General features: G+C 41.0%; 1 protein-coding gene across 1 annotated transcript in view; it reads right to left on the reverse strand.

The window, feature by feature from the left end:
- Nucleotides 1-11,350, reverse strand: part of LOC105979064 (60S ribosomal protein L29-like) — a 73,618-nt gene extending 62,268 nt beyond the window's left edge. The window contains exons 1-2 of the mRNA XM_045284391.1: nt 11,278-11,350; nt 10,312-10,677 (exon numbers count right to left, since the gene is read on the reverse strand). Of these exons, the coding sequence (XP_045140326.1) occupies nt 10,312-10,677; nt 11,278-11,350 (439 nt within the window). The remainder of the gene's footprint in view (nt 1-10,311; nt 10,678-11,277) is intronic.
- Between the last annotated feature and the right edge of the window lie 859 nt (nt 11,351-12,209).

A 12,209-nucleotide genomic window follows, 5' to 3' on the forward strand; every position in this document is an offset into this window, starting at 1 on the left:
ATACAACTTTCCTCTAATTCTTTAATGCTTCCTCCCCACCACTATCATGACCTTTAATTATTTAATGCTTCCTCCCACCACTTCTTCCCCAACACTATCATTACAAATCAGACTAGACCAGAACATGTACACTGCTACAGATAAGAAACCACAATACAGGGAATCTCAAGGCTAGATAAACCCCTCAGGACCGACAATGAGAATAGAGATACCAGGAGAATAGGGGGAAGGCGAGGGGAGAAAGGGGGAATCAATCACAAGGATCAACATATAACACCCTCCCAGGGGGGACAAACAACAGAAAAGTGAGTGAAGGGTGACAGAGGATGATGTAATATATGAAAATAATAATCTATAATTTATCAAGGGTTCATGAAAGAGGGAGAGAGGGGGCGGTAAAATGAGGAGCTGATACCAAGGGTTCAAGTAGAAAGAAAATACTTTGAAAATGGAAACATATGTACAAATGTGCTTGACACAGTGGATGAATGTATGGATTGTGATGAGATGTAAGAGCCCCTAATAAAAGTATTTAATAATAAAAAAAATGGAGTCAAACATGGGCCCTTGAATAAGGTAAAGCTTGTGGAAGTGGAGTCTTTGGGATTGTCATTTGCTGATGGGGCACAACTGAAAGTAAGCAGAAGTAGCTGCAACAATTTACTAATAATCAGAACTTGGAAGTCTGAGCCTATGAAAACTGGGAGTTGTCAAAATGAAGTGGAATGCATAACAATCAATATGCTATGTGTTAGTGTGCTGAAAAACACTGGTATTGGCCATTTTGAATCAGAATCATGTGATTTTCTATGCCGGGAATGACAAGCAAAAGCAATGGCATTGCATTCATTGTTGAAAGGACATTTCAAGATCTATCTTGAAGTACAATGCTGTCTGTGATGGGATAACATCTATCTGCCTTCAAGGAAAGCCAATAAAGACAACTCTTATTCAAATGTATACACTAACTATAACAGCTACTGGTGAAAACTTTAATAATTTTACAAACTCCAGTTTGAAATTGTTCAAACATGGATTGATGCATTGATAATGAGAGGGGATTGGAATGAAAACGTTAGAAATAAAGAGGAAGGTACAATAGTTGGAAAACATGGCCTTGGTGATAGAAATGACATTGAAGATTGCATGATAGAATTTTGGAAGATCAACGACTTCTTCATAGAAAAATCCCTCTTTTCAACAACATAAAAGGTGACTCTATGCTGTACTTCTCCAGATGGAATATACAGAAACAAAATTGACTACATCTGTGGGAAGAGAAGATAGAGACGTTCAACATGAGCAGTTCAAACCAGGCCAGCCCAGTTAAAATAACAGGTAGCTGTCTACCTGTACTAGACAACCACTTATATGTAAGTTCAGGTTGAGGCAAGAGCCAAAATATATCCTTAAGTCTAACCCACCTGAATTTTGAGAACATCTCAAGAACAGATTTGCTGCATTGAACACTAATGACAGAGAGCTGATGAGCTGCAGGAGGACATCAAGATTATCATTCATGAAGAAAGCAAACGGTCATTAAAAAGACTATAAAGAAAGAAAAGATCAACGTGGATGTCAGAAGAGACTCTGATGCTTGCGTTTAGCCGTACAGCAGCTAAGGTATCTGGATGAAATGATGACGTCAAAGAGCTGAACAGAAAATTCCAAAGGGCAGCTCGAGAAGACAAAGTCAAATAGTATAATAAAATGTGAAAAGACCTAGCATTAGAAAACCAAAGGGAAGAACATGCTCAGCATACATTAAACTGAAAGACCTAAGAGCCAATTCCAGCCATGAGTTGCATATTGAAAGATTCTGTGAACAAAATATTGAGTGAAGTGGGCAGCATGAAATAATGCCCATATCACTGTACCAGAAATAACTGCTTGACCTTCCATCATGTCATGATGTAGGATATGATCCAGAATCAATGATACTGAAGAAAGAAATTCAAGCTGCATTGAAAGTACTAGCCCAAAGCAAGTTTCCAGAAATTGATGTAATACCAATTGACATATTTCAGCAAGCTGATGAAGTACTGGAAGCACTTCTATGCCTGGAAATTTGGAAGACAACTAGTTGGCTAATTGATTACAAGAGATCAATGTATATAACCATTCCAAAGAAATGTGACCCAATGCTCAAACTATAGAACAATCGCTTTAATATCCCATGCAAGTAAAATTTTGCTAAAGATCATCCAACTATGATGACATTGACAAGGAGCTGCCAGAGATTCAGGCCAGATTTAGAAGAGGATGTGGAACAAGGGATATCACTGCTGATGTCAAATGGATCTTGGCTCAAAGTAGAGAATATCAGAAATATGTTCACTTGTGTTTTATTGACTATGCCAAGGCATTTGACCATGTGGATCATAACTATCCCTAACCTTGAGAAAAACAGGAATTCCAGAACACTGAATTGTGCTTTTGTGAAACTTGTATATGAATCAAGAGGTAGTTGTGCAAATAGAACAAGGCAATACTGGATGGTTTAAAATCAGGAAGGGTGTGCATCTGAGTTGTGTACTTATACAGTCTCAGTGCTAAGCAAATCATCAGAGGCTGGATTACATGAAGTAAAATTATGACATCAGGATTGGAGGAAGATTTACTAACAACCTGTCATATGCAGATGACAAATCCAGATGACTTGATTGCTAAAAGTGAGAAGGATTTGAAGTACTTCCTGATGAAGATCAAGGATTGAAGCTTTCAAGATGGATTACAACTCAATGTAAAATCCTGACAACTGAACCAATAGGTAACATCATGATGAATGGCAAAAAAAAAAAAAAAAAAAAGTTGAAGTTAAAAATTTTGTCTTGCTTGGATCCACAATGAATGCTCATGGAAGCAATAGTTAAGAGACCAAAAGATGCATTGCTTTGAGTAAATCTATTGCACAAGACCTCTTTAGAGTATTGAAAAGCTAGGATGTTACTTTGAGGACTTAGGTGCACCTGACCCAAGCCATGGTATTCCCCATTGCATCATCATATGCATGTGAAAGTTGGACATTGTAATAAAGGGTGTAGAATGGATGCTTTTAAATTGTGGGGCTGGAGAAGAACATGGAAAGTACCATGGACTGCCAAACATAAGCTGATCTATCTTGGAAGAAATATGGCCATTGCACTCCTTGGAAGCAAGTATGGTGAGAATTCTGTGTTAGTCTGGGTTGACTAGAGAAATAAATCCAGCATCACTCATATGTGTAAGAGAGAGTTTTATATCAAAGAGTAATTGTATATGAAGAAAATATCCCAGCCTGGTCCAGATCAAATCCATAAGTCCAATATTAGCCCATAAGTCTGATACCAGTCTATAAACTCCTCTTCAGACTCAAGCAACACATCCAATGATGTAGATCAGAGACCTGTGGGTGGAAAGTCTTGTGGATTCAGCAGTGGTGGAAACATCTCAAGGGCTCTGACTGGCATGTAGCTCCATGTGGCTTGTTAACAGGAAGAGGAAGGAGAAAGAACGTGTGTCCCGCCTCCAGGGAGGAGCTAGGATTCCCAGAATCCTCAGGAGAAGGCCAACACAGAGGCATGATTGGCTATGACCTGATTAACTTTACTCAAGTTGACAGGGGATTATATAACTGCCACAACTTCTTTACATCCTTTGGACATGCTGTCAGGAGAAACCAGTCCCTTGGAAAGGACATCATGTTTGGTAAAGCAGCGGGTCAGTGACAAAGAGGAAGGTCCTCCAGGAGATGGACGGACACAGTGGCTGCAACAACGGGCTCAAGCACAGGAACATTTGTGATGAGGGCCCAGGACCCAGCAGTATTTCATTCTGTCGGGCGTAGAATAACAAGGAGTTAGAATGGACTTGAAGGCATCTCACAGGAACAACAAGGAGGTCTTTTGTAGCAAATTTGCTCAGTACAATACATTGCTTGATTTTTTTGTCTGCTGTTTCTATAAGCGTTGATTGTAATTTAAATTAAATTAAATCCTTCATAGCTTCAAACTTTTCTCCCTTTATAATAATGTTGTTTATTAGCTTAGTTATGAAGTTTGTGTTATATTTACTTTAAATTATAATCTATAGTTAAGGCAATAGTCTTTGATCCTCATAGGCAAATGCCTCAAGTTCTCTTTTCTTTCAGCAAGTAATGCCGTGTCATCTGCATATTGCAGGGTACCACCCAGCCTGCCTTCAGGTATATGTCCTTCTTTAGGTAGCCCGACTTCTCAGATTATTTGCTTGGCATACAGAATGAATAGGTAAGGTGAAAGGATCCATCCTTGGAACAGGTTCCATTCAATTCTTTGTCTATCTATGCACAGGTTTCACATGAGCATAGTTAAATGTTCTGGAATTCACATTCACCCACATGACATTGATCATTTGTTAGGATCCATGTGATCCAAAGTCAAATGGCTTTGAATAGTCAATGAACCACAAGTAAACATCTTTCTGGTATTTTCTGCTTTCAGTCAAGATCCATCCAATGATAGTTTTCGTTTTATGTGTTCCAAGTCTGGCTTGACTTTTTTGCACCTCCATGCCAATGTACCGCTGCAAAAGTTTTTGAATTATCTTCAGCAAAATTTTCATTGCATGTAGTATTAATAATATTGTTCAACATTTTCCACATTCTGTTGGGTGACCTTTGTATATAAGGAACACAAATATGGATCTTTTCCAGGGAATGGTAAGATTACTGTCATCCAAATTTCTCAGCATACACTAGAGTTGTTCCAGTGCTGCATCAGGTTGTTAAAATATTTCAGTTAGTTTTCCTCCGTTCTTGAAGCCTTGCTTTGCACTAATGTTTTCAGGGCAGGTTAGAGTTTTACTTCAGTATCATTGGTTTTTGATCAGATGCCACTTCTTAAAATGGTCGAAGGCTGGCCAATTCTGTTTGGTTCTTCTGACACTCCCTGTATTGTTCGATATTTTGCCCATTGAATCCTTCAATCCTGAAAATCAAAGCTTGCTCTGTAGTGTCAGGTCTTTCCATTGAGATAGTGGAGAATGTGCTCCCTTTGGACGTTTGAGCTGTAAGCCTTGTCTTCCACCAAGTCCTGAGCTTCCCTTGATCATGTTCTGGTCAGGTCTTTTACGTCATCATAGCTCCCTTTGCCTTAGCTAGGCTACATCCCAGAACAAATCTGAGTCCTTCTGACGTCTGTTTCAGTCTTTGCTTTCCTGCATTTTTAACGTCCTTTCACTTTCTTCGCAACGTCCTTCACGTCGTCACAGAACACTTTTGTCTTTAACCATTGCATCAAATCTGTTCTTGAGATGGTCCCTAAATCCAAGTGGAATCTGCTCAAGGTTGTATTTCCTCTCGTGTGGATCTGATTTTATCTTTTCAGTTTCAACCTGAATGTACATTTGAGCAATTGATAGTGTTTCTCAGTCAGCCCTGGGCTTGTTTTGGCTGATAATGTTGAGCTTGCCTATTCTCTTTTCCCACAAATGTAGCTAATTTGATTCCTATGAGTTCCACCCAGGGAAGTCCATGTGTGCAGTCGCCTTTTGTGTTGTTGAAAAGGTGCATTTATTGGGGGCAGAAAGGGGGAACCAATCACAAGGATCTACATATAACCCCTCCCAGGGGGGACAGACAACAGAAAAGTGAGTGAAGGGAGACAGCACTCAGTGTAAGACATGAAAAAAATAATAATTTATAAATTATTGAGGGTTCATGAGAGAGGGAGGGAGGGGGAAATGAGGAGCTGATATCAAGGGCTCAAGTAGAAAGAAAATGTTTTGAAAATGTTGATGTCAACAAATGTACAAATGTGCTTGACACAGTGGATGCATGGATGGATTAGGACAAGAGTTGTAGGAGCCCCCAATAAAATGATTTTTTTAAAGTTACAATCTTGGAAACCCACAGGGGCAATTCTACCCTGCCCTATAGGGTCACTATGAGTCAGAATTGACTTGATAGTAGTGAGTTATGTCCCTAAATCTTTACCTTTAATCCTTCAGTTTCATCTGCCCCAGTCAAGTCAATTCAGTGCATGGTGACCTCCGTGCGTGTCAGAACAGAACTGTGCTCTATTCTAAACAAAAAAGAACGAAAGGAAAAATGCATTTTCAGTGAAGTCATTGGTCACGCAAAATTCTCCAGTGATCTCCAGCTTTGTCTCTCTTATTAAGTCTGCGTTCTTCAACAACTGCTCCTTCTTCTTTGTTCCTAACTTTTTCCTTCCAATCACCAGTATTTATCAAGGCCTCTTGACTGCATGTTTGATTACTTTTAGATTGAAGCAATTGGTAGAATTCTATAATTTATCAGCACTCACATTAAAGTAAATCTGAAAATAGCTGCATTATCTAGACTCCCTTGTAGGCATATAGATATATCCAATCACAGATAAAATTGAACTTAAAGAACTATCCTGAAATTTTCTTTTTGAAGATGAATGTTATGCCATTTCTCTTGAATTGATCTTCCTACCATAGTAAACCATTTGATTAGGTAACTGGAAATGGCAAGCAAAAACTTAATTTCAGCTCATTAATGTCTAGGATGTCAATCTTTATGTGTTCCATTTTATTTTTTATGACTTCCAATTTTCCTATAATCATACTTTGTACATTTTACTTTCTGATGATTAATGGATGTTTGCAGCTGTTTATCTTCATTTTCAGTTCTGTCCCATCAGCAAATTAAGGTCTTGACAGCTTTGTTTCATCCACATCATGAAGATAGACCCTACTCTGAGGAGTGCCTCAGTTGTATTTGGAGTGCCTTTGAACTTCCCTTCAGGTGCTGTCATTGGATACTGTGCTGCTGCTATTCATAAGGTGAAAACCTCAGAAGTGGATCGCTCCTTGCACCTTTCCAGTCTATTTGCAGTCTCCGTTTCTTCTGAAATGGGCTCACCATGGGCAATCCTGCTGCTATCTGAAATACCCATGGGATAGCTCACGACCTCATAGGCAAGGAATATGCAAGCCACCATAGTAGTAACTGGCAGTTGATAGGTGGGCCTGTTTTCTACTTGGGTCAAAATATGACATGTAAAACAGTCATTCAGTTGACATAAATTCATATAATGTCCTTCTTTCTGTAGGCCATGATGAACACAATTCAAACTGGTTTAAAGCCCTATGTGATACATAAGGTCTTGTGTGTCAACTTGGCTGAGCTAGGAATTTAAGTGGTTTAACACTTAAGATTTAGTAATTCCTCATGATATGATCTAACACCATGTAATCACTTCCACAATTGGATCTACTATGAACAGCCAAGTAGTTGTAAGATGTAACTTCTGAGATCACAGTACAGAGCCAATCAATTGAAGGATGATTCCTCAGGGGTGTGGCCTACTGTCAATATAGATACTGTAGAAACTGTTTGCTTGCTTTGTTGCTGGGTGAGGATCATGTATCTGGCTCATTGAACTATAGTTTTTTGGAGTTGACCCAATGCCTGCTCTATTGCTTGCTGATTCTTGGTGTCATCAGTGACCTACCAACCTTGGATTTATTTGCCTCTGCAACCACAAGCCTGGCCTGCCAATCTTGTAGCCATCTCCTCTGCAGAAAAGACTGTTGTCTTTCTGCCAAACTTGGCTATATCGTTCCCCCTCCAGCCCTCCCTTCCTCTCCCCCCGGCTCCCATATGTTATTCAGGAGGAAACCTCCAGCCTGACATCTGAACCACAGTCTTAAAACTTGCCTAGACTAGAACTAGCTGATTTCTACAACTGTGTGAACCCTTGCTTGGCATAATTGTCTGTCTGTAAATAAAGAAATAATATCTGTTTATCTATATACAGGTTTTGTTGCTCTCTAGAGAACATAGCCTAAGGCACCCTACATAGAATTAAACTATAAGTAAATGTGTATATATGTTTGTATTTTTTCCAGTGAGGAATCTGTGACTTTTAACACTACATAGATGAACATTTTACTGTGATCAATCCTCTCTCTTTGCTCTTTGGATATAGCTCAGTTCCAACACTAAATTATAAGTCCCTGAGTCACACAAAGCAGGAAGCATGCTTGATTTTCCAACAAAACCAAAGTGCTTACCATAATGAATGGCATATAGTTTGTGCTCAGTAAAAGATTATTTATTGTTAGGTGGCAGTTACATCTTGAGTTGCACACTTGTAAAGTTGGCAACTTAAGCAGATTAGTTCAGTTTCAGTTATTCTATCCCAAAAAAACTGAGTATGTTAATGACCATATGCTACTTACAGAACTTTTTCCCCAAGTGGCAGTGACAACACTTCATCCCTTAAGAGGAAGAAAAGAGAACTTGTTTCTTAAAATTGTGTTTTGGAATTTTGAAGAGATATTTCAGTCTTCTGTGGTTAAGCTGGATGCTTGTCTCCCGTTGCACTGTGCTCTGTGACCTGAGAGTTGGCAGCAACGTCTTGTTGAAATATTATCACTGGTTAGTGATTAACTACTGAGAAGATTCTGAACACACAGGGGGCACTGTAAAGAGCTGAGAATGAGAGGGCTTACTTCTAAGCCTCCTCTGTTTAGATATTTAAATTAATCAATAACAAAACCATTGCATTACTCACAGCTACCTGAAGGACTGTAAAGAACAGACCCATAGCATTTCCAAGGGTATACATCTTTTTCGGGCACAGTAGCTAGTAGATTCAAACCACTGACCCTATGGCTAGCAGACTCAAGTTTACCTCTCTGTTGTTCTGCCCAACATGTGTGTCAGTGTATCATTTTGTGGTGGCTCACATCTTGCTGTGATGCTGAAAGCTATGCCATTGAGATTTCAAATATGGACAAGGTTACCCATGGGGAACAGGATGGATCTGAGCATTCAGACTAAGAACAGACTCTGAAAAAGGCAGAGACAGTCCACTTCTGAGGGTTTGCCACTGAAAATAGAACACTATCTGAATAGTGCCTGAAATGAGCCCCTGGAATTGGGAGGCTCTCAAATCACAACTAGGGAATAGCTATTCCTCAAGGAAAAGTTGAACTGAAGCATTAGCCAAAAACAATGTTCCAAGAATTGATGGAATACTCATTGAAATGCGTCAGGAAGCTGAAGAAGCACTCACTTTTCTATGGCAGGAAATTTGGAAGACAGCTACATGGACAACTGACTGGAAGAGATCCCCATTTGTGCCCTTTCCAAAGAAAGATGACCCACGAGAATGCTCAAATTATAGAATGATATTGTTGATATAATATACAGGTACAATTTTACTTAAGAAAATCCAACAATGGTTGCAGCAGCACATTGACAGGGCACTGACAGAAGGTCAGGCCTATTCAGAAGTGGACGTGGAACAAGGGCTATCGTTGCTGATGTCAGATGGATCTTGACTCCCAGCAGAGAACACTAGCAAGGTATCTGCTGGTGTTTCACTGACTATGCAAAGGCATTCGACTCTGTGGACCCTGATAAACTGTGGATCACCTTGAGAAGAATGGGAATTCTGGAACACTTCATTGTGCTCATTCGGAACTTGTACATGAATCAAGAGGCAGTTGTGCAAACAGAACAAGGGAACACTGAATGGTCTAAAATCAGGAAAGGTGTGCATCAGAGTTGTATCTTCTCACCATACTTATTTAATCTATATGCTAAGCAAATCATCAGAGAAACTGGATTATAGGAAGACGAGTGTGGCATCAAGACTGGAGGGAGTGCTGGAGAAGAATCTTGAAAGTACCATGGACTGACTGCTAAAAAGACAAACCACCCTGTATTGGGAGAAGTAAGGGCAGAGCGCTCCTTAGAGGCAAGGTAGGACTTCATCTGACATCCTGTGGGCCTATGGTCAGGAAAGAGCTGTTCCTGGAGAAGGAGGACATCTTGTTTGATAACGTGGAGAGGCGGTTAAAAAGGGGATGGCCCCGGATGAGCTGGATGGACACAGTGGCTCCCCCAATGGGCACAGGAACAATTGTGAGGATGACGCAGGATCATGCAGTCTTTGCTCTGTTGTACACAAGGCTGTTGCTGTGGGTTGGAGCCAACTGGATGGCACCGTGAGTCTTCGGACTGTCAGATTAGTCTTTTTATTTCTTTCCTATCTTTCCCATGGTTTATTCTGTTGTATACTGGGTAGCGATGAATAGACATTGACTAGACGATCCATAACAACGACAACAAAAGCAATGTTGTTGTCTAAGCCCTTGACATGCCTATTTTACCAGATTCTCAAAATCGCTTGGTACCTTTATTACTCTTATTTATTTATTTATTCATCGGACTGATAACAGCATTGCCTGGGTTTATTTGTACAACAAACAGCACAAGAAGACACCAGCACCATGCAAGTGGCAGCCCAGGGATCACACCAGTCCCTCTTGCCCTCACACGGTGAACTCTACTTTTAGGAGCCTGGGCGCCTTTGACAGCTTTTGCTGGAGTCGAGGTCTTGGCTGGAGCCTCAGCCTTGCTTTGTGCCTTGGCCTTGGACGGGCAGAGCCTCAGACCCTTGACAATACGTGCCGGTGCCCGCTTGCCAAGCTTGGGGTGGACTATGTAGGCCAGTCGGCTGAGCTTGTGGTTGACGCCCATTGGGATCTTGGCCTTGACCTCTGTGGGCTTCACAAGATCCTTGATGACCTCAGTGCAAGCAGCCGCAGCCTTGGCATTGTTGGCCTGCATTTTCTTCAGGCCGTTCTTGTTGTGCTTCTTGGGGAAGCGCATGTTCCTCAAGAACTTGGGGTCCACTCCCTTAAGAGATTTGTATCATTGCCAGAAGAAGCCAGCTCCTAGTACAATCATTACGGGTTCGGTAGGTGCAATTGTACAGCAAAAATAAGTAAATATTATAGTAAAGTCATAGAGAGCATGAGAGATAGGAGAGAGATATAGAAATAAATGGAGTCAGACACACTTCATGGTAGCATTGCTCACCTCAGCCACGCTTGGTGGTCCACGTGGAGGGAGAGAGAAACTTTAATGCTTCCCAAACTTTTATCCTCTCTGGGGACGTGCAAGCCCTCTAATTACAGGTGAAGACATACGTCACAGGAAAGGGTTGTGCTATAGGTATTACAGTAATGGGAGGGGGTGATCTAGGAGTATCCATGCAATAGGAAGAGGAGGGATTGGGGGTATACAAGATGGGCGGGTCTTAGATACAGGATGGCAGCCTAACTTTGAATATCACAGAGCCAGTTTGGCTTGTTCCTGGCCCAACTGATAGAGAACATTATCGGTAGGATGTGAACTCCGCCTGCAGGAGCCTGTCCATTGTCCCCAGCAGCAGGGAGCAGGGCCCACTGCAGTCTGGCAACTGATGGCCCTCAGGGGGGGAATGCCTGTGCATCTGACCTCCCCCCACAGTATCATTGTGATGGGGTTTTTTTTATGCCATTTCCGGGATTGGTTGTGTGTGGTGTGGTTCTTGGACTTGACCATGTCTGCACCAACGCCTGCAGCTCCCAGAGCACCAGGGATGAAGAGAGTGCTATTACTCTTATTTTACAGGTAAGGTTATTGAGCACTTTTTATGGGAAGCAACTTGTTCAAGGTCCCTGAGTTAATAACTAGCAGAGCTATGATTCTAGCCTCAATTTATCTAATTCCATAGCTTCTTATTCTTACTTCACGGGCAAGAGTTGGTTAGAAAGATTTGGCCCAAAAGGGCTTCTGGATGCAGTTTCTAAAAATATTCATTTTTCATAAGACAGACCAAAGAAAAGGGATTCTATCAGGTGCACAAGCTGAGCTTTGAAAAGTGTCTATGGCACATTTACTTCCCTCTTCCCAAGCAAGCTGCCTTTTTTTTTTATAGTAGAGAACATATACCACTTGACATTACTCTTCTTGACAGCGGGAGATTACATGCTGGACTTGAGTGAGTTTCTGTCAAGAAAAATTTATTGCAATTTTCAAGATGGCTCTTAAAAGAGATGGCTGTTTTGCATTTTTTATCCGAGTCCTAAAAATATGTCAGGTTTGATCTTCCACAAAATCACCTTGTATAAACTTCCTGCTTCGTTTCCTCACCTCCTCATTCGCAGCTCCCCCAACCTTTGCATGCAATTGCTGGTGGAGTTGCCAAAACTCTCCCCAGAAAACTCAGCAGCCGGCCGCCTTGCCCAGAATTTTGTAGATCCCCTTGGAAGTCACTATTTTAATTAGTTTTTTTTTTTAATATAAGGCATCCCAGGGAGAGAGACTCCACTGCTTGTCTGTCAGTTTATCGTACTGTAGTGGTGTGTGTGTTGCTGTGATGCTAGAAGCTATGTCTCTGGTATTTCAAATGCTTTGAAGC

This window comes from Echinops telfairi, unplaced genomic scaffold, assembly GCF_000313985.2.
Source record: "Echinops telfairi isolate 266 unplaced genomic scaffold, ASM31398v2 ScPeMD7_7468;HRSCAF=8506_1, whole genome shotgun sequence".
In the NCBI taxonomy this organism is placed as follows: domain Eukaryota; kingdom Metazoa; phylum Chordata; class Mammalia; order Afrosoricida; family Tenrecidae; genus Echinops; species Echinops telfairi.